The 23,173-nt window shown below is 39.8% G+C and overlaps 1 protein-coding gene and 1 pseudogene across 2 annotated transcripts in view; one reads left to right on the forward strand and one right to left on the reverse strand.

Moving 5' to 3' along the window:
- Positions 1-22,924, reverse strand: part of ERCC4 (ERCC excision repair 4, endonuclease catalytic subunit) — a 39,881-nt gene extending 16,957 nt beyond the window's left edge. The window contains exons 1-7 of one of the 2 annotated variants that reach the window (XM_003124586.6): positions 22,707-22,924; positions 20,964-21,144; positions 7,688-7,883; positions 6,318-6,525; positions 4,112-4,292; positions 2,996-3,124; positions 1,495-1,605 (exon numbers count right to left, since the gene is read on the reverse strand). In XM_003124586.6, the coding sequence (XP_003124634.4) occupies positions 1,495-1,605; positions 2,996-3,124; positions 4,112-4,292; positions 6,318-6,525; positions 7,688-7,883; positions 20,964-21,144; positions 22,707-22,913 (1,213 nt within the window). In that variant the 5' untranslated portion in view covers positions 22,914-22,924. The remainder of the gene's footprint in view (positions 1-1,494; positions 1,606-2,995; positions 3,125-4,111; positions 4,293-6,317; positions 6,526-7,687; positions 7,884-20,963; positions 21,145-22,706) is intronic. The other variant, XM_085017599.1, reaches the window with a different exon arrangement.
- On the forward strand, positions 14,712-15,090 carry LOC146404534 (NADH dehydrogenase [ubiquinone] 1 alpha subcomplex subunit 5 pseudogene; annotated as a pseudogene).
- Positions 22,925-23,173: the final 249 nt, after the last annotated feature.

The following is a 23,173-nucleotide window of genomic DNA, read 5'->3' on the forward strand; positions in this document are numbered from 1 at the left end:
GCATTAAAAAAAGCTTAAAAAAAAAAAAAGGGAGTTCCTGTTGTAGCACAGCAGAAGCAAATCCAGCTAGGAACCATGAGGTTGTGGGTTTGATCCCTGGCCTTGCTCAGTGGGTTAAAGATCCAGCGTTGCTGTGAGCTGTGGTGTAGGTCGAAGACACGGCTGGGATCTTGCGTTGCTGTGGCTCTGGTGTAGGCCGGCAGTTGTAGACCCGATTTGACCCCTAGCCTGGGAACCTCCATATGCCTCATGTGTGGCCCTAAAAAGACAAAAGATAAAATGAAATAAAATAAAAAAAGCTAAACACGAAAAACAACTTTATGCAAAACTATGATAAATCTTAATATCTTTAATACATAAAGAGCTGATACTGAGGACATAGCCTAAACCAGCAGAGGAAACTAAGACAAGTCACAAAAGGAAATGCATTTGAGAAAACACTGAGCTCATCAAACATTAAAATTTAAAACAAGATGTTTCTCCAATCAAATTACTGAAATTGTTATATATATGTAGACACAAACATATACAGTCTCTAGTCACTGTCAGCTACATGAAAAAGAAAGAAGCTCTTATATACAAAAGCAATGACGATGGATAAAAACTTTCTATAAATTAATGTGGTAATATGTCTCAAGAACTTTAAAAATGTCAGGATCATCGACTCATTAATTCTATACCCAGAAATTATATCAACATTGTAACTTTAATGATGGAAACAGAAAATACATGAAAGAAAACCAGGAAGGAAATATGCCAATGTTAACGATGGCTGCTAGAGTAATGTCCCCCTTCTCCTTTTTCTTTCCTCGTTTTCTAAGTGGATGTGCATGACTTTGGGTCTTAAGTCACTGCACCATAAGGTCTGGGATAATATCAGAGTCACATAATTACTCACATAAGGATTGTGTGCCTGCCTTTGTTGCTTTATGAATTCAAAGTCTCAAAGGTATTTTTTAAGATCTAGTTTTAATTTCTGTCTCATTTTACATTTAAGATTTAGTTCAGGTTTAGTCTACTGTGCTAATCTCCTAGTATACTCATGTTTGAAAAGAGTAGCCCTAAAACTTGGAATTCTTTTAGGTCAATGTCACTCCATAGAAGAGGTGAGGTTTTTTTTGGGGGAAAGCACTTGCTGAGAACCCAAAACATAAGCCCATTAGCTTTCTACCTGGGAGTTCCAGAGTGAAAGCCTGGTGAACATATATGTGGAGATGAGCTGTATCTTTAAATAGAAGTCATGAGAACGTTATCAGTTAAAAAAAACAACCACCAAAAAACCTACTTTCATGAACATACAATGATGTGACCTGGAAATAAACCATATCCAATGAACATAAAAGAGGTTGTCACTAGATTTCAGTGGTCATGTGGCATTGACTCTTCTACATTTTATAAAAAAAGTAACAATATGAGTTATTTTTTAAGAGCTAATCAAAAAAGCCTCACTTGCTAGATTTTGAAGGCAAACTTCACTGTGTCCTTTTTACTCACCTGGACCACCAAGGGCTTCGCTCTCCTTATTCTCTGCCTCAATTTCTTTCAATACTTCGGTCAGTGCTTCCCATTTTGGGTTGCTTTCTAGGACCAGTTCCTTTTTTGTGTCTGTGTAGAAATAAAAGATAACCTTATTCTATGTGCTAAAATGTATCCATAAAGTATTCCAAAGGCTTTTAAAACAATAGATAACACAGACATCACTCCTGGAGGGAGCCCGTTCCTCTGAGCATTCGTCACAATGCTCCACAGATAGAACCTGTGTCCGCGAGGAAGGTCTCCTCATGGACACTTCAAACCCACATCAACACAGGCTTTGACAGGAGGGGTTATGCATGGTCGCTAATAAGAGGTGATTATGTCTTAGTTGTCAGCTGCGACCTTATATATACACTGCTACACAAAATAAAGGAATCGGTGCCAAATAATAGTATTTATTATTTCTAAGAACCCCATGTTTTTCACAATCCTTAACATGGGATATGAGCAGACGACAATAAAACTTCTAAAAGTACTCAAACATATTAATTATGTAGTTAAGTTTCGAAATAGACCTTTGAATTAGGCAGGACGTGAGCATTAATGCTATCCCATGCCTTAAAAAAAATGCTATTTATTATACCTACTAGATGAATATGAGATAAATCCAGTATTTGCCTCACTTTGGTATTTACGTTCCCTAAAAGCTGGAAGGGATATTAAAATGTCCCACTGAGTTAAGGATCTGGCATCACCGGGAGCTGTGGTGTAGGTCGAAGACGGGGCTCAGATCCTGTGTGGCTGTGGCTGTAGCTGTGGCACAGGCTGGTGGCTACAGCTCTGACTGGACCCCTGGCCTGGGAACCTCCATAAGCCTTGGGTGCGGCCCTAAAAAGACAAAAAGACCCCCCCCAAAAAAAACCCCACAAAAAAACGTTCCACTGAGACTTTAAGTGCCCAAACAGTAATTACTCTGAAGTTAAAAAAACACAAGAGTTCCCGTCGTGGCTCAGCGGTTAATGAACCCAACTAGTATCCAAGAGGACGCGAGTTGGATCCCTGGCCTTGCTCAGTGGGTTAAGGATCTGGCGTTGCCATGAGCTGTGGTGTAGGTCACAGACATGGCTCGGATCCTGCGTTGCTGTGGTGTAGGCTGGCAGCTACAGCTCTGATTTGCCTCCATATGCCTCGGGTACAGTCCTAAAAAGACAAAAGACAAAACAAAAACCTCCAAAAAACAAAAACACACAACAATCTATAATTCTTAAGTAGCAGTAAGAATACTCTTAACTGACATTTAACATTTGCTGCTTGGAATCCCCTGGCAATGGCTCCATATGGACTACTTTGAACACACTCTGAACATACATTACACACGTCACATATAACATAGAATTAACATGCAGTCACATTTTCACTTGGCCGAAGGAGATTTAAAATTATACTCTAACTTGATAAGCATTTCCACACCAATTAATTAAATAAAAGACACGTCTGAAGACTTAAGCATACGAGATACCTTGCTCTTCTTTAATCTCTATTTCTTCAGGCATTTTGCCTTTTTTACTCATTTTGGTATCTGGAACGTGATAAACCCTTGCTCGAGCATTTACAAACAGTGAGGTGCTGGAGTCAAGAAACAGCCAACCTAATGTAAAAAGTTAAAAAAAAAAAGCCTTGAACTTATGGTTAATTTCGGGAGACTCTCTGAGGGTCACGTGACCTGTGTACACAACCAGTTACCCTCCTGCTCATCTCCCTACCACATCGTCTCCCTTACCATGGCCTCTGTCACTGTTTAGTTTTTAAAGTACAGCCTATAGATCCTCGGGGGTCCCCAAGATGTGTTTAGGAGGGCCTGTGACCTCAAAGCCATTCCCATAATAATACTGATTCCTCATTGACTTTTCCCCACCGTGTTGCCATTTCCTGTGATGGTTCAGAAGCCTCCGTGAGTAACACGGCTGGTGCCTGAACTCAAGGGGAAGGCAGTGAACTCAAGTGTACTGGCCATCAACATATTCCTCGGGGCTCTGCATGTGTAGTTTGTATTCGAGAATGTCCCCAGTGAAGCAGGAAAAAATATTAACTGTATTAAATCTTGGCCCCAGCAGCCCCTGGACCACACTTTAAACATCACTGATGTAGCAAGACAGTGAGAAAGGTCACAGTAGCGGGGGAAGGATGTGACTGGTAAAGAAACAGGATGGTGGATGGCTGCCTAAGTGTGTTTCCCTACAAATTTCCTCTTCTCATTCTTCAGCACTTGAGCTGATGAAACTCCAAATTCCCTTGCTGTTTGGGGAAAATGAATTTTAAGTTCATAACAACGAAACTTTTAGAACACAACCTATTTCTAAGTTAGGGACTGCCTGTAATAGACCCAGCTTCTTCTAGAAATAAAATTGCCTGGAATGGATATGAATATGTATTATTATACAGAACAGAAGTTAAGTAGGTGGAAACATTAGCTATCAATAAAACCTACACCCTTATGCTATGAACTTAAACGTAAGTTGAAATCTTAGTATATCATGTAGTTGAATATGGCATGCCCCACACCTGATCCTCCAACAAAATCTGGTACTTTATTCAAATCAGCTCCTAGGATAATATTAGTATTTTTATCTCCCACCTGAATTCTGACCAAATGCCTTCTCTGTTGCTCTGAGAGATTCCAAAAGATTAAGAAATGTGACACAATCATATTGAGAGAGATATTGTAGCAGAGTTCGTAATATCTTCAAATCCTGAACTAAGGATTTAGTCTTGGCTCCAAGCTGGTGCCACAAAGGATCCAGATAATGGCGAATTGTCTAAAACAAGAATAAAATTTAGTATTGCTAAAGTATGTTCAATATAGCTCTTACTACAAATTATACTTTCAACACACATTATCCCTCATATACCTAAAAATGGCTAAAATGGTAAATCTTATGATGTATATTTTACCACAATAATTAAAAAAAATCCCAAACATTACCTCCCAAGGAAATGGATAGAAAATTTAAGTTCATAAGATTCTAATAATAATGTTTATTTTTTCAAATATAAAGCAGCATGTCATCACCAGAATCTTTATGATCAGATAGAGTCAACTCATAATTACCCACACTTAAATTATTAGGAGAAAAAAGGCCTGATAGACATTACATAATCAATGATTTGCTTTTGTGAAGAATCAGAGCAAGTAGCTGAGACATACTCAATTTCTGCCAAGGTTGGCTGTGCCCTTATCCTGGATGGACAGCAGTGAGAGATCCAGTTGAATGAGGAAGCAGAGGACATAAACTAGAGATACTTCATGGTATCAAATTAGCAGTGATATCAAGTAACAATGGACCTAAACTTGTTGGCATAGAACATTCATTTATTTATTTTTTAAAGTGTGATTTATGGATGGGAAGATAATTCCAACTAAATCTGAATACCTTATAAGATCCCAAAAAGTAGCCTAAGTGCGGGAGGGCTTTATGTATTTACTATGTAAGTATCTACATATCCACGGTTATGTATTATGTGCATTTCCTTTGCAAGCTAATTCTGTAACTAAAAAGGTGATACGGTACGTGGAGCATAATACGGAAGCAATTTTACTACCTGGCATTGTATCTAATACATACTGAGCAGGGGTAAAATGTGGCTGATCATATACGCTACTGTCCAAACCAGGACTCTTATGACAATGAAATTATACTTTTAATAATTACGCCATGACAACAGGCAGTTAGTGTGACTGTGCTAGATAAATGGGGACATAGAACTCACCTGTAGATTATTTTACATACAGTCATCTAAATGCTTCTTTTGTAAAATCATTTACAGAAGTTAAATTTTCTTGAAAGATGCAAATTATGTCTATATTTTGTTTTGGCTACTAAAAGGATACATAAGACAATACTTTGACTTTTACCAGCCAGGGGGTGATAAACAGAAATTTCGTGCAAAACATATGGGTTATATTTTGTTTTTTCTAGGGACACATAAATTCTATTAAAAGAATGTTAGCGTGTTTTTTTTTTTTTTGTTTGTTTTTTTTGGTATACCATGCACTAAATTATAGTAAAATTTTACAGAGGAACAAAACACATGAAGTTACTTTTATGTATCATGATTTCATAGCAAAATGACGTTTTGGAAGAGTCAGAAAAATGAGGCCTTACACTTTTCCTTTTTAAAAATCACTATGCATTACTTGCAGTGACAAAAAGATGGATTCAGAGTCTGAAAGACAGGAACTTGTTCTACCAACATACAAAAAACGAAACAGAAAAAAAAAAAACGCTGCTTGGAGTTTTTTAAAAGTCAGCATTCTCTGGATCCACCATTCCACATTAATGTGTCTGTATTAACATTAGTCTATGATGAAAAAATTAGTTAGAATAAAAATTCCTTGAACTAACGTCTTACCATTTTCTCAATTCAGAATGTAATTTTAAGACAGAGCAAGTTTCACATCCCTCAGTAATCAAACTCATCCAAATTATTTTTATTCCAAATAAGAGGGCATAAATTTTGAAGCATTCTTATGTAAACTCTTCTACCTGTAGATATCCAAATGTTGTCATTTCAGAGCAAAAGGTTATTTATTGTCCTTTTACACATCCTTAAGAGATAATCACTGTACAACAACAAAAATCACAGTTCTGCTTATATGCCAATCAATGTATTCTACTAAACCTACTTTTCAGTCAACCAAAGAAGCTATACTTTAAATCACTCAAATTTAATTTTAAAAATAGCAAATTTCTATTAAGAACAGTATAAATAGTAAAATAACCTGTGTCCTTTAAAACTACAACATAACAAATTGTGCTAAAAAAGGAAAAGAAATAGAGTACCTTGTCAAAAGGTTTTCCAATAGCATTTTCTAAAGATAAATCTTCGACTTCAAGTGATGGGTTGTGGCACTTTAGTTCCTTTAGACATGCATTTAAAATGTCCAGAATAGCAGTCTGTATAGCAAGCATGGCTGGTGTCATAGAAACATGAATTTCTACCACTTCAGGTTTATGCTGTTCTAAAAACGAGTTTACTGATACATGGAACCTAAAGAAACAAACATTTTTCAAATATTTTCTAGAGTTGCAAGAGCTATGTGTTTCTGGTCTCAGTTTAACACTCTAATAGCTTTTTGTAAATGCAATTGGGAAACAAAATGGAAAGCAAAACGACAATGTTTTCAGGAATACTTGTAACTTCTACGAATGGAAGTATTATTCAAATAAGGCAGGGTCAGCAAATTACCTTCTGGGCCAAACCCAGTGGCTGTTTTTATAAATAGTCTTACTGGCACACAGCCAGGCTCACTGTTTATACATTGTCTGTGGACGCTTTCACACTGTCAGAGCAGAGTTGAGTAACTATGACAGGTGTATGGCCTGCAAAGCCTAAAATATTTACTATCTGGCTCTTTACAGGAAAAGCATGACAAAACCTGAAATAAGGTATAATCAAAAAAGGAAAGGGGAATTCCTGTCATGGCTCAGTGGTAACGAACCCGACTAGTATCCATGAAGATGTGGGTTTGATCTCTGGCCTCGCTCAGTGGGTTAAGGATCTGGCATTGCCATGAGCTGTGGTATAGGTCACAGAGTTGGCTCAGATCTCGTGCTGATGTGGCTGTGGTGTAGGCTGGCAGCTGCAGCTCTGATTCAACCCCTGGCCTGGGAATGTCCATATGCCACAGGTGTGACCCTAAAAGGTCAAAAGAAAAAAAAAAAGGAAAAACACCACAACAATTACTCTCAAATACAGTATAACCAAAACACATATTAGCACAGGTTGTGAAATGTTTGAAAATTGCAAGGTTGTTTTTCCTAGAAATTTACATAAATTCTTCAGAATCTTGGTGCTTTATTTCCCTGGTGGGTAATTTTCAAAGTGGAAGCTGGAGGCTTAGCCAGTAAATCTTTAGTTCACCTAAAGCTGTTGTATGTGTGAACTTTTAGATCCCTGGGAGGAGTGGGGTGGGGGTGGGGGTGGGGTCACTATATGTACAAACGGCTGCCAAAGGCTACCAGAAAAGTAACTATCGAATTTCTCTCTCCTTGTAACAGAATCACCAATGTGGTGGCCATACATTTATATTTGGATGTACTTGTTATGAACCTGACTAGCATATATCAAGTGCAGGTAAATTTTACATTAGAGCGCAAAATTAAGTCACAGCAGGTTCCCTCGTAGGAGTTTGTCACATAGTGCTACTTGCCTTGGCCACAGATACAGCTTCTTTACGAAAAGATTTCTCATTACTCTTTCCACGTGACAAAAGCCGGTGTCAAAGGCTATGGCGTTGTCTGTGAAAGCTTTAATAAAACCACGTTTGTTTTTCTGTCGAAAGAGGCGCAAGATGAAGGCTTCTTGGCAAGATTCGATGATTCTGTGAGCTCTGTACACCAAAATGCCTGGGGGGGGGATTATAATTTATTTATTTATATTTTATAATGATTTTTATTTTTTCCATTGAAAATCATAATTTAAAACACAGAAGAGACATGTCCTTTTCACGCTTGCTTTCACTGATTCATGATACTTCTCCTGAATGCCTACTTGAGCATGGGCAAGTTCCGCTCGAGGCCGGGACCTGGCCATGAACAGAACACACAAAGTTGTCCTGTGCAGTACAACAAACAATATATATAAAATACTTAGTAGGTTATAAGGTGATAAGTGCTAAGAAGAAAAAAAATGAATCACAGGAGGGAGTATGTGTGAGGGGTAGTTTGTAATTTCAGTTTTTATTTATCTTAGTTGTATAATTGTGCAGTATAAATTCACAATTTTTAAAAGTTCTATTCCATTTACAGTTATTATAAAGCATCTACTCTATTCTCCATGTTGTACAGTATTGCCTTATAGCTTATTCTCCACCTAGTAGATTTTATCTCTTAGTCCCCTACCCATATTGCCCCTCCCCCTCCCCTCTGGTAACCACCAATCTGCGAGTCTACTTCTTTTTTTTGTTATATTCTCTAGTTATCTATTTATTTATTTATTTTTTAGGGTTTGCAATTTTACTTATTTACTTAATTTTTTTGGCTGCACTCATGACATGCATAAGTTCCTGGGCCAGGGATCAAACCTATGCCACAGCAGTGACAAAGTTGGAGCCTTAACCTGCTGAGCCACGAGGGAACCCCTCCAGGGTTTGCAATTTTAGATAGGGTGGCCTTACTAAGGTCTTGTGTGAGTAAAGGCTGGATGGAGATGAGAAGGTGAGCCTGGCACCCTTGGTGGGTCAAGGGAGTTCCAGGCCAAGGTGATGATAAGAATGAAGGCCCTGGGGTGGGGCGTGTCTGCACTGGTGGAGGGAGAATTTCTGAAAGCTAAGTAGGCCACTCATTCTTTTACATGTGAATCAGATGTGAACTATGCAAAATAGCTGCCTTTCAGAAGACGAGGCTACATCTGCATCACCTATCAGAATTCAACTGTCAGAATCAGAGTCTATTTGAGGTAAATTAGTCCTTTTGAAATAAAAATTTTTAATGAACATGCTTAAAACATCTGCTCTTTGGGGTAGATGTGATAAAGACCCCTCTAAATTGCAAAAACATGAACAATTACACGTGTCTCTACTTATAAAATGAGACTGCTGGACCAGGTGAGCTCTCATATGCATACTTTACACACACACACACACGCATGCACGCACGCGCGCGCGCATGTGTGCGTGCCATTGTGGTGCAATGTGATTTGTGGAAAATTAGCGACAGACATGAGATGACATAAGGTGCATAGACGTCATTTATGGATCAAGAACTCAACTCTTGTATGGGAATTCTCAGTCTTTTAGAGCTAAACTAAGCCAGTTACCACATACATATTTACTATAAATGCACTTGCATGTTTCTGCTCCTATTCTCATCACTCTGAGGACCCAGAAAATAACACCAATGGTAATTCATGTCTCCTTCCAGTAGTTCAACAGACTCAATTCAGATTCTACTACTTTGAAGTTTAAATTTTAGATCCAGGTGGAGGGAGCTAAAATTTATCCTAGCAAAGCAAATCAAATTTTTTTTTTTTTTGCCTTTTTTTAGGCCCGCACCAGTGGCATATGGAGGTTCCCAGGCTAGGGGTCGAATCAGAGCTACAGCTGCCGATCTACACCACAGCTCACAGCAACACCAGATCCTTAACCCGCTGAGCGAGGTCAGGGATTGAACCCACAACCTCATGGTTCCTAGTCGGATTTATTTCCACTGTGCCACAACAGGAACTCCACAAGTGTTTTTCAAATATAAAAATTAATAGTGCCATTTAGGAATGTGTAGATATAAAAGATTTTCAATAACTCCAATATGTATACATAACTGATTTACTTAGAAAATATTCTGTACCTAGCAGGTGGGTGTTTCTGAGGATGCTACTGGGCCACAGTTGGCCTGCACTGAAATATGACATCAAGTCAAAAATAATAAAAATAAAAAAGCCCACCCAGCCTGCAAATAAATGGGAGACCAAAGGTTTCAAATCATGAGTGTCTGAGAACAATGATCTATTTTTTCTACCAGGTGACATCATCTGAGGACCATCCCCTTCCCCTTTAAAAAATACAAGCAGGTAAGGTCTCTGGGGGCAATTCTAGTTCCACATGTTAATGCTTTCCTGACGTTCTGCATCTCGTGCTGCCTCGGTCATTCCTTCTTTCATCTGTCTCCTCCACTGAACTGCTCCCAATAAGTAGTAATCAGAGAATGCGTCCTCTGTGCCATGCGGGATGCTAGGAGTTTTACTTACATTATCTCAGTTCACCCTCACGATACTCCTAGGAGAGTACTGCTACTGACTCCAATTTATAGATGAGTAAACGGAGTCACTCATAAATGAGGAAACTTGCCCAAGGTCACACCGCTGGTGCCTGGTGAGGGGGAGCTTAAACCTGGGAGCTGCCTAACTTGGGAGAACACCCTACTTTGTTGTCACCTTTCTGTCTTCAGCACCTACCTCGATGCTGCCAAATAGGGGAGTGTCAGCAAACAATGTTTACGAACATTTACTGTTAATGCTGAATGAATGCAAAGCTGAATCATAGCCCTGGGTACAGAAATCTAACATGTAACTTTTTTTAAGTTTCCCATGGAAAGTGTGTTCTATTTGGGGATGTCAGGGTCCATTTAACAATGAACACATCCTGCTACCCTGTCCTTTGAAAGTTTAGTCTGGGGAGATACCCACTATTGAGTTGTGTTGGCAGGGATGCCTACGGTGGGGTATGGTCTGGGCAACGGGTAGTGACAGGGGAACAAGTCAGGGCTGGGTGCATTCAGTACTTTCCAGCGAGTTACGTGCTTCCCGGACGCTCTTTGGTGAAAGCACCTGCAAGGGCTCTGAGTGGGTGGGTGGGGAGGGAAGGATGATCCCAGGGAGTGAGGCATTTGAAGGAATTCATTTCTGGCATTCATTTGCATTCTATTCAGCCAAGCAGCAGTAACAGCTCCAGCTTCACTAATGGCTGGGACTTGATCCGAAACAGGAATGGCATTTTGCACATTCAATTAGGAACTACCTATAAACTACACTTCAGATATTTCTTTGACTTCAGTTGCTCTCTGCCTGGTTAGGCTGAGCCATTACTGAGAGTCACAGAGTAATACTGACACCTAGTGGTCATTCTGATGTATCTTTTTCATTTTATTAACCAAAAATAAGGAAACATAAAACTAAATTTATAGGAAAGCAGTAAAAAGGCTTTGCAGTGCATCAAGATATCTGGTTATTAAAAGTCAGTTTTTTGCTATTATTTACTGTTTACTATGTACCAGGCAAAATACTATGCACTTTATTTCACCTCACTTAATCCTTATGAAAACATTTATGAGGTGCTATTTTCTCAATTTAAGCCATTAAAAAAACGGAGCTGTGTGAAAATTAAGTAACTTGCTTGTAAGCAGTGGCATTATCCTTCAAGGTAAAGGGAGTCTGACCCTGACTGTACAGCTCGTGTTAGAGCCTGTAACCATGATCTATGTGACAAAAGTCTAAGAGAACTTTCCATCAATCAGTTCACCATGAAACATATAAAGTACTCACTCATACATGTATTCATTAACTATTTCCTGAGGGTCATCTCAGTTCAGGAGACCATGACAGACACAGTAGAGAGGACAGTTAGGGCTGTCGTCATCTCTCCGCCCTTCAGAAGTTCACTAAAGATCGCAGGATACACATGCATCATTCACCCAACAAATACGCGGTTGGTACCTACGAGGTACCAGTCACTAAGCCTGGGATGAGCAAATTGTTCCTTGCACTTAGGAAGCTTGTCATCTCATGAGCAAGACAGACAAATAAACAGGCCAACACAATGTGGTGTTCTGAAACGCCCTGAGGGGAAGCATGGGGCAACCTTGGGGCACAGAGGTTGGGCCCCCAAATTAGCTTTGGGGAAACAGAAAGGACAAATAATAATGAAAAATGGCTCCTCTTCTGTATTAATTCTAGCTAAAATTAAACCATTCAAGATAATTAAGTAACTACTTGGTTTAATTTCAATTACGGGAGAGAAGTGGGATCAAGATGGCGGAGGAATTCTGTCGTGGCTCAGTGGTTAATGAATCTGACTAGCATCCATGAGGACGCAGGTTCGATCCTTGGCCTTGCTCAGTGGGTTAAGGGTCTGGCATTGCCATGAGCTGTGGTGTAGGTCACAGACGTGGCTCAGATCCTGTGTTGCTATGGCTGTGGTGTAAGCTGGCAACTACAGCTCTGATTGGACCCCTGGCCTGGGAACCTCCATATGCTGCAGATGCAGCCCTAAAAGAAAAAAAAAAAAAAAAAAACAAGCAAGGTAGAATAGGAAGACCCTGAGCTTGCTAACTCATGAACACATCAAAACTACAATCACACACAGAGCGACTCTCTCTGAGAACGACCTGAAAAATACCAGAATGGCTCTTCTGCAACCAAGGCTATAAAGAAAGAACCCCATGGAGTTCTTTCCATGGGGTGGGGGGGAGGGAAGAGATTTAGTTGGGACCCACATCCCAGGTGAGTGACTCGGAAGAGGAGGAGGATGTCACAGGCTCAGGGATCTTCTCTACAGAGTGAGAGGTTTGAGCCCCACATCGGGTACCCCAGCGTGGGGTCTAGCACTGGGAAGAGGAGCCTCCTTGGCTGGTTTGAAGAGCAGTGGGGCTTACTGGCGGGCTGTAGGAAACCAAGACTCTTGAAGAGACTGAGCACTCGCAGACTTGGTTGTTCCCAGTCTCAGCAAAGGGAGCAGCCTGAAAACTGCCTGGTCCTCTGGCTGGCCTGCAGGACTGCCCTACCCCAGCTTGCACCAAGCTCCTGTTCCAGCCCCTCCCTATCCCCCACCAAGGCCGCTCTGCCGGGGCACCTTGGGGGAAGATGCTCTCTTCAGATCCTGCTCTCGCTCCAAAATCACCAGGCACAGGCAGACTGCAGAGGGGCGCCCCCACACGAGGACACAGATTCCGGACTGGGATAGGTAACTGTTTTGCCACGCTTCACAAGAACAAACAGAGAAAGTCAAAGAAAATGAGAAGACAGAAGAATATGTTCCAAACAAAAGAACACGATAAAACCCAAGAAAAAACTCTCAAGGGATGGTGCTAAGTAACTTACCTGACAGAGTATAAAGCAAGAGTCATAAAAATGCTCACTGAACTTGAGAAAAGAATAGAGGAACACAGTGAGAACTTCAACAAACAACTAGAAAATACAAAAAAGAACCAATCGGAACTGAAGAATACAATGACTAAAATGAAAAAAAGACACTAGAAGGAATTAATAGCAGATTAGATGACACAATGGAACATGTAAGCCACCTGGTAGACAGAATAGTGAAAATCACACAATCAGAACAGCAAAATGGTAAAATTAACAAAAATGAGGATGGTTTAAGGGACCTCAAGGACAACATCAAATGTACTAACATTTGCACTGGAGGGGTTCCAGAAGGAGAAGAGAGAGAGAAAGGGGCAGGAAACATATTTGATAAAATTATGGCTGAAAAATCTCCCTAACCTGAAAAAGAATACAAATGTCCAGGTCCAGGAAGCACAAGTGTCTCAAAAAAAAAAGAGAATCCACACCAAGATCTATCATAACGAAAATGGTAAAAGTTAAAGATAGGAGAACATTTTAAAGGCAGCAAGAGGAAAAGAAAAAGTCACGTACAAGGGAACCCCACCCTCCAAATAAAGCTATTAGTTGATTTTTCAGCAGAAACTTTAAACCAGAAAGGCATAATATATTTAAAGTACTGAAAGGATAAATGAGTATCCTAATATCAAGAATAGTCTACCTAACAAGGGTATCACTCAGAATTGAAGGAGAGGGAAAGAGTTTCCCAGTAAATGAAACTTTCCACAGAAAAGAAACTCATGGAGATGGAGAACAGACTTGTGGTTGCCGAGGAGGAGGAGGAGGAGGAGGGAGTGGGATGTACTGGGAGTTTGGAGTTAGTAGATGCAAACTACTGCCTTTGGAATGGATAAGCAATGAGATCCTGCTGTGTAGCACTGGAAACTATATCTAGTCACTTATGATGGAGCATGATAATGTGAGAAAAAAATGTATATATGTATGTGTGACTGGGTCACCTTGCTGTATAGCAGAAAATTGACAGAACACTGTAAACCAGCTGTAATGGAAAAAAATAAAAATCATTAAATAAATTTAAAAAAAGTTTCCCAGAGAAGCAAAAACTAAGAGTTCATTATCACTAACCTGGCCTTACAGGAAATGTTAAAGGGTCTTTTTTAAGTGAGAAAGAAAAGGCTATAACAAGAAATGAGAAATATATGAAGGAAAAAAATCTCACTGGGAAAGATAAATATACTGTAAATAGAACAGATCAACCACTTCAGTAAGCTAGTATGAAGGTTAAAAGATAAAAATTGTAAAATCAACTATGACTACAATAAACAATCAAAGGATTCATATAAGATGTAAAATATAACACCAAGCCATAAAATGCTGGGGGCAGGGGCAGTAAAAAATGAAGAGCTCTTAGAATGTGTTTGAACTTAACCATCAGCTTAAAACAGGTATATACAGAGAGAGAGCTAAATATATGCCCCTCATGGTACCTACAAATCAAAAACCTACCATAGGTAAACAAATAACAAAAAGGAAACCCAACATAATACTGAATAAAATCATCAAACCACAGAGAAGAGACCAAAGGAACAGGGAACGACAAAAACAACCAGAAAACTAGTAACAAAAGGACAATAAGTACATATCTATCAATATTCACTTTAGGGCGCTGTCATGGCGGGGTTGCTGAAGACCACTGGCCTCGTGGGACTGGCTCTAAGTGAGACTCCACATGAGAGGCGAAAAATACTGTATACAAAGATTCTTGATGTTCTTGGACAAATCCCTAAGAACGCAGCATATAGAAAGTGTACAGAACAGACTATAGATGAGAAGCTGGGTAGGTGAAAGTGGAACCAGATGTTAAGATATTAGAAGAGCAACTTCAGGGTGGCCAAAGCGAAGAGGGGATTCTTCAGGCTGAAAATGAACTACGTCTGGCAAGAAAAATGGTGCCCTGGAAGCCATGGGAGCCTTTAGTGGAAGAACCTCCAGCCAACCTATGGAAATGGCCAATATAAATATCACTAGATGACTTGTGTGTTGATGGGAAACTGATGTGATTAAATATTCCATAATATTAAAAATGCTTCCATATTATTGACATCTTATAACCAAGAAAACTGATGGAGAACCTATTTAGGGGACTTGTTAAAATTGGTGATTATGGTAATAGGGACTTTGAATCAGTTTTTGATTTGCAGAGCTTTCATTCAGATTGTTTCAAAGACAGTATTTTTTTAATCAGAAGTGGTGGGAAGATTTGAAAGTTAACTGGAAAAATCCCCATAGATTTTCAATGAAGAAGCTACATTTGAAAGGTGAGGTGTTTTTTAGTAGTATCTTCAACACATCATTTAACTTTTATTCTGAAAAAACAGAAAAGTGCTTTATTATTGTTGTTTAAACAAATTTATAGGTCAGTTAGAAGTAGTAAGAGTAAAAACTGCAAATTAGAATTCACTGTACAGTTGAGAAAATTGATTTTGAATTTGAAAGAAAGATTTTTTTTTTATAGTGGGAGTTGAAAAAACTTTTCCTTTTGTCTAATTTAAGGAAGTCAACCTTCTGACCCATTGCCTTTAGTTTTCTTAATCGACTAAAGTACCTCAGGATATAGAGATTCTATAAAAGAAGAGACATGAAGAGCTCCTGAAGTTTAGCTGGCATACAGACAGGCTTATATGCAAAATTTCTTAGCTGTATGGTTATAACGTCAAAGTGGAGTCACTAAGTAGTTTTCATTAATTTCCAATATGAGTGCAGCCAGATATCAAACAAGATAAATGTTATTCAAAGAAAGAAGCAGTTTGACAAGTTTAAGGCTAAACAAAAATAAAATTACTTTTCATATGTTCTTAAAAAAAAAAAATCCACTTTAAATGTAAATGGCTTAAATGTGCCCATCCAAAGACATAGATGGTTGAATGGATTAAAAAACAAGACCCACATATATGCTGGCTACGAAAGACTTACTTCAGAGCTAAAGTCATACACAGACTGAAAATGAAGGAGTGGGAGTTCCCGTTGTGGCGCAGTGGTTAACAAATCCGACTAGGAACCATGAGGTTTCGGGTTCGGTCCCTGCCCTTGTTCAGTGGGTTAACGATCCGGCGTTGCTGTGAGCTGTGGTGTAGGTTGCAGACGCGGCTCGGATCCCGCGTTGCTGTGGCTCTGGCGTAGGCTGGCGGCTACAGCTCCGATTCGACCCCTAGCCTGGGAACCTCCATATGCTGTGGGAGTGGCCCAAAGAAATAGCAAAAAGACAAAAAAAAAAAAAAAAAAGAAAGAAAAAAGAAAATGAAGGAGTGCAAAAAGATATTTTATGTAAATGGAAGTGAAAAGAAAGTTGGGGTAGCAATACTCATGTCACACAAAATAGCCTTTAAAACAAAGTCTAGGAGTTCCCGTGTGGTGCAGTGGTTAACGAATCCGACTAGGAACCATGAGGTTTCAGGTTTGATCCCAGGCCTTGCTCAGTGGGTTAAGGATGCAGCGTTGCTGTGAGCTGTGGTGTAGGTTGCAGATGCGGCTCGGATCCCGTGTTGCTGTGGCTGTGGCGTAGGCTGGTGGCTACAGCTCTGATAAGACCCCTAGCCTGGGAACTTCCATATGCCGCAGGAGTGGCCATAGAAAAAGACAAAAACAAAACAAAAAAAAAGTCTATAACAAAAGACAAAGAAGGCCTTAGATAAAGGGGTCAACCCAAGATGAGGATATAACATTTACAGACATATGCACCTAAAATATAAAGCAAATATTTTTAATTTAATTTTTTTTGTGTGTGTGCTTTTTAGGGCCACACCTGAGGCATATGGAGGTTCCTAGGCTAGGGGGTCTAATTGGAGCTACAGCTACAGCAACACAGGATCTGAGCCGCATCTGCAACCTACACCACATCTCATGGCAACACCAGATCCTTAACCTACTGAGTGAGGCCATGGATTGAACCTGCATCCTCATGGTTACTAGTTAGATTCGTTTCTGCTGCGTGACAATGGGAACACCACAAAGGGAGAAACTGACAGTGATACAATAATAATTTGGAGCTTTAACCCTCTCCACCTCACATCAAAGTATAGGTCAGGCAGAAAATTGATAAGAAAGCAGTGGTCCTGAACCCATACTTTAAACCAGATAAACTTACATTTTATCTAAACCCAGCAGAATACACATTTTTTTCAAGTGCACATGGAACTTTCTCCAGGACAGACCAAATGCTAAGCCGCAAAACAAGTCTCAATACATTTAAGAAGACTGAAATTACATCAATGATTTTTTTTTTCCAACCACAACAATATGAAACCAGAAATCAATTAAAGGAAGAAAAATCAAAAAAATACTGAGACATGGAGACTAAACAACATGCTACTAAGAAAAATGAATGGGTCAATGAAAAAAATCAAATAGTAAGTTAAAAAATACCTTGAGATGAATGAAAACTTTCCAAAATCTCTGGGATGCAGAAAAAGCATCTTACAGGAGAATTTATGGCAATACAGACCTAACTTAAGAAACAAGAAAAATCTCAAATAAACAATCCAATTTTCCATTTAAAAGATTTAGAAAAAGAAGAACAAAGTCCAAAGTCAGTGGAAGGAAGAAAATAAAGATCTAGGTTGAAATAAATAAAATAGAGACAAAAACCCAGTAGAAAAGATCAATGAAACCAAGAGCTGCCTTTTTGGAAAAGATAAACAAAATTAATCCCATAGCCAGACTCTTGCTGGCTCTTATTTGAGGGAGGGCCCAAATAAGTAAAATCATAAATGAAAGAGGCAAATTTACAACTGTTATCACAAAAATAAAAATAATCATAGGAGAATATATTAAGAACTATAGGCCAATAAATTGTACAAACTTAAAAAAATGGATAAACTCCTAGAAACATATAATCTAAGATTGAATCAGGAAGAAACAGAGTATCTGAACAGATTACTGGTAATGAAATTGAATCAATAATTTTAAAAAATCCAAACAAAAAGAATCTAGGACCATATCACTTCACAAGGGAATTCTACCAAACATTCTGGGAAGAGGTAATAGCTATCCTTTTCAAACTATCCAAAAAAACTGAAGAATAGGGAACACTTCTAAGCTTATTCTATGGGGGCAACATTAACCTAATACCCAAAACACACAAAGACACTACTAAAACTGAAAATTAAGCGCTAATACCTCTAATACATGGATATAAAAATCCTCAAGAAAATATTACCAAAATGAATTCAACAGTATATTAAAAGGATCATGCATCGTGACCAAGTGGGATTCATTCTAGGGATGCAAGAATGATTCAATATTGAACTCTGATTTGTGGACACTGAATCATTAGCAAAATGAAGGATAAAAATCACATAATCATCCCAATAGATATGGAAAAAGCATTTGACAAAAGTCAACATCCATTCGTGATAAAAACTCTCAACAAGGTTGGTATAGAGGGAACATATCTCAACATAATAAAGGCCATTTATGACAAACCCACAGCTAATGTCATATTTAACAGTGAAAAGCTAAAAGCTTTTCCTCTAAGATCAAGGACATAGCAAAGATGTCCACTCTTGCCATTTCTATTTAATACAGTAATGAAAGTACTAGCCACAGTATTCAGACAAGGAAAAAAAAAAAAAAAGACATCCTAATTGGAAGTGAAGTAAAACTGTCACTATCTGCAGATGACATGATGCTATATATAGAAACTCTAAGGACTCCACAAAAAACTATTAGAATGAACACAGAAATTCAAAAAAGTTATGGAATACTAGATTAATATACAGAAGTCTGTTCTATTTCTATACACTAATATGAGAAATCGAGAAGAAAATTTCATTACAATTGAATTAAAAAAAATACCTAGGAATAAATATAACCAAGAAGTTAAGACCTGTACTCTGAAAACCAGAAGATATTGATGAAAGAAACTGAAGACAAAACAAATAAATGGAAAATTCCCTGTGTTCATGGATTCAAAGAATATTGTCAAAATGTCCATACTACACAAAGCAATCTAGAAATTTAATACAATTCCCATCAAAATACCTACAACGTTTTTCCTACAACTAGAAACAAATCTTAAACTTTATATGAAACTACAAAAGACTCTAAATAGGTATGGTGATCTTGAGAAAAAAGAACAATACTAGACGTATCACATGCCCTGACTTAAGACATACTACAAAGCTACAGTAATCAAAATAGTATGGTACTGGTCCAAAGTTAGACACATAGATCAGTGGAACAGAAAAGAAAGCCCGGAAATAAACCCATTCACATACAATTAATTAATCTATGACAAGTCTCTTCAATAAGTGGTGTTGGGAAATCTGAACAGCTACATGTAAAAGTATGAAATTAGAACATTTTTCTCACACCATATACAAAAATAAACTCAAAAATGGATTAAAGACCTCAAGGTAAGACCTAAAACCATAAAACTCCTAGAAGAAAATATAGGCAGTACACTTTCTGATACAGATCTTGGCAACAATTTTTTTGGATCTGTCTTAGGCAAGGAAAACAAAAACAAAAATAATTAAATGGGACTACATCAAACAAAAAGCTTTTTCACAGTGAAGGAAATCAACCAGCAAAATGCAAAAGCAACTTACTGAATGGCAGAAAGTATTAGCAAATGATATGTCCAACAAGGGGTTAATATCCAAATTACTCATATAACTCAAAAAACCAAAGAACCTGATTAAAACATCAACAGAAGACCTGAACAGGTATTTTTCCAAAGAATAAAGATTCAACAGACACAGACAATGAAATTTCACTTCATACCTTTCAGACTGTCTTCTGTGATAAAGACAAGAAATATGTTTTTTTGAGAATGTGGAGAAAAGGGAAACTTCATGCACTTTTGGGAATGTAAATTGGTAGAGTCATTATGGAAAACAGTATTGAGGTTTCTCAAAAAATAGAACTACCATTATGATCCAGCAATTCCACTCCTGGGTATTTATTCAAAGAAAACAAAAGCCACTAATTCAGAAAGATATATACACCCCAATGTTCATAGCAGCATTATTTACAACAGCTCAGCTATGCAAGCAACCTAAGTGCCCATGGATAGATGAATGGATAAAGAAGTGGAATATATATAAAATAGGATACTACTCAGCCACACAAAAGAAAGAAATTTTGCCAAGTGCCACAACATGAATGGACCTGGAGGGTCTTAATGCTAAGTGAAATGAGACAGAAAAAGATAAATACTGTGTTTTCACTTATATGTGAAATCTAAAAAATGAAACAAATTAACAAATATAACAAAACAGAAATAGACAACAAACTAGTGGTTACCAGCGGGAAGAGAGACGGGGTGGGGGGTAAAATAGGTGACAGGAATTAAGAGGCACAAACTATTAGGTATAAAATAAATAAGGATGTAAGGTACAGGAAAGGAATATAGTCAACATTTATAATAACTCTGGATGGAGCATAATCTGTAAAAATATTGAATCACCACACTACACACCTGACACTAATATAACACTGTAAGTTAACTACACAGGAAATTTTTTTTATATTTCAAATCATGGTAGAAAAATACTCTTTAAAGAGGGAAACCAAACATTTTAGGAAATATACAAAGAATATTTATAAACATTTCAAATCCGATTAGTTTCTAAAAGCAAATGCCAGCCAATTACGAAGCATTTACTAAACATGAGCTCAGAAAAAAGGAAACTTCAATCTTACATTTAGTGTCTTATTCAGGCCATAAATATTTACTGAGCAACCAAAATGTGTCAGGTATTGTGTTAACACCTGCAAGCACAATGTTAAGCAAAAACATCCTGTGCTACTCACAAGAGGTGCCAGTTTAGAGTTTAGCAGAGAGAACATACACAGGAAAAAAAAAAAGTGCAAACATATATATAAACAACAATAAGGGTTCAAATTCTTACCAGTAATTAAATCTGAAGGTATTCTATCAGTTAAGAAATCAACCACAAGTATTCGACTTGTTGCAAAGATCACACCTCCTTGTGTGTAGACTTCATAGCGATTGTTACTTGTGATTTCATTTGTTACACGGCGAGGGAGGTGCTCAACTCCTTCTATCTTCAGCTGATTGATAAAATACTCCTATATCAGATCACACTTGATTAGAAGACTGCTTAAAACAGGGCTGTTTTTATTAGGTTGCAAGTATTTGTATTTAAAATGACATGCTGGAGTTCCCCGTCGTAGCTCAGTGGTTAGCGAACCCGACTAGCATCCATGAGGACGCTGGTTCGATCCCTGGCCTTGCTCAGTGGGTTAAGGATCCAACATTGCTGTGAACTGTGCTGTAGGTCGGTGGCTTCAGCTCCGATTGGACCCCTAGCCTGGGAACCTCCATGTGCCATGGGTGCAGCTCTAAAAAGACCAAAAAATAAAAAAAATGACGCTGCCTTTTGCAGGGATCATGAACTCAATGATGAACAAACCAAATGACTACAATGATCAACCAATCTACGTTTATCAAGCCTTTGGTTTTTGTTTTGGGGTTTGCACTCAAGACTCATCATTGCACTTGAGATGTTATTAGCAGATGAACAACAACAAAGACTGTTAAAGTCCAGGGTTAAGGCTTCTGCCACCTAGAAAATACTGCCCGCCAGAGCCAGTTTTGCAGGCAGGGATAGCATGTGAGAATATAACAAGGACGCTTTTCCCAGGTGGTGTTTTAGACTATAGTTTTGTCCTGGACCGCTCTAGAGGGGATTTCCTCATGTCAATAGACCCCTGGGTCCTTTACACCTTCAGTTCCCTGCCACCTTTCCTGGAGGCTTGGTGCAGTGCTAAGCCCTAGGTAAGCACTGGGGATACCCAGAGGAATCAGACTGGTCCCCACCCACAAGGAGTTTGTGGTCACTCTTCTCAGCTGGCATTTTCTTTCTGGCCACCTGCTCTAGGTATCTAGGAGCTCATCAGACTTGTCAGACCAGGCCGTGTCACCTGTCACTACCCCACGGCACAGGTGTATCCCCTTCTTATCTTTCCTCAGTGTCCTCCCTAACCCAGGGACCTTCCCCAATATCCTCAGCTTCCAGCTCCCATTCCCTTCTGACCTTATGCCCCTCTTCCCACAGCCTCGGTGAACCCCCAGTCCCTCCTCTTCCCTATAGGGTTCTCCCGGCCTTAGAGCCTCCTTTTCACGTCTCCCATCCGGCTCTAGGATTCCTCCATCCCCGTCACTGTTCTCTTTTAGGGACCTCACTCCTCCGCCTGCAGCAGGCTCCTTAATATCCAGCTTTAGGACTCTGCCTCATTATTGCCATCCATAACCCCCTCCAGACATCTCCTCATCCTTTTCAGGGACCACCCCCCACTCCAGAGCTCCTCCCACCTCCATCCTCCTCAAATGACTCCCCTACTCCTCTCAGAGGCCCTCCAGCCCACTCGTGTCAGAGGCCCGCAGGACCCCTCCACCCTTTCAGTGCCCTACCAGCCCGGTCAGGGTCCTGCATCCTCCTCGGAACGCCCTCCCACCGTCTCAGCCTCCTCGCACCCGTGTCAGGCGCTCACAACTGTCTCAACGCCCTCCCGCCGTGTCAGGGACCTGCATCACCCTCAGAGGTCCGGCCTCCGCGCCGAGGCCTGTGTCCTCTTAGGAATCCCCCAGTGCTCCCGGGGTCCCGTCACCCCCGCGCTGGCGGCCGCACCTCCTCTGCCGGCTGCGTGTTGAGCACCAGTACCAGGCACGCCGGGTGGCAGTGCAGCCGGAGGAAGTGGTAGAGGAGCCGGTCCGCGCCAAGCCCTCTGGCGCACACTACCAGCCCGTCCGCGTCCAGCAGTTCCAGCACCAGCTGCCTCTCATACTCCAGCAGCGGCGCCATAGCCGTTGCTCGAGCCGGCGGGCCCAGCTCCATGGGCGCCCTTCCGGGGCCGCCGCCGAACACAGCCGAAGAGAGCCGATTCTGAAACGAGCGTGTGCCGAACAGGCCGAAGAGAGCCGAGCCCGAGACGATCGTGGGCCGAATGCAGCCAAAGAGAGCCGAGCCCGAGAGGTCGAGGGCCGGCCGAATGGAGCCGAAGAGAGCCGAGCCCTTGACGACGAGCTCAGGCCAGACTCGCCAAAGAGCAGCCGAGTGGAGCCTAAGATTCTTTGAGTCGCAAGGAGGTGCTAACG

Source organism: Sus scrofa, chromosome 3, assembly GCF_054392235.1.
Source record: "Sus scrofa isolate SSC_HxYL_T2T_F1_AM1 chromosome 3, Sscrofa_HxYL_maternal_Yorkshire_Landrace_v2.0, whole genome shotgun sequence".
Lineage (NCBI taxonomy): Eukaryota > Metazoa > Chordata > Mammalia > Artiodactyla > Suidae > Sus > Sus scrofa.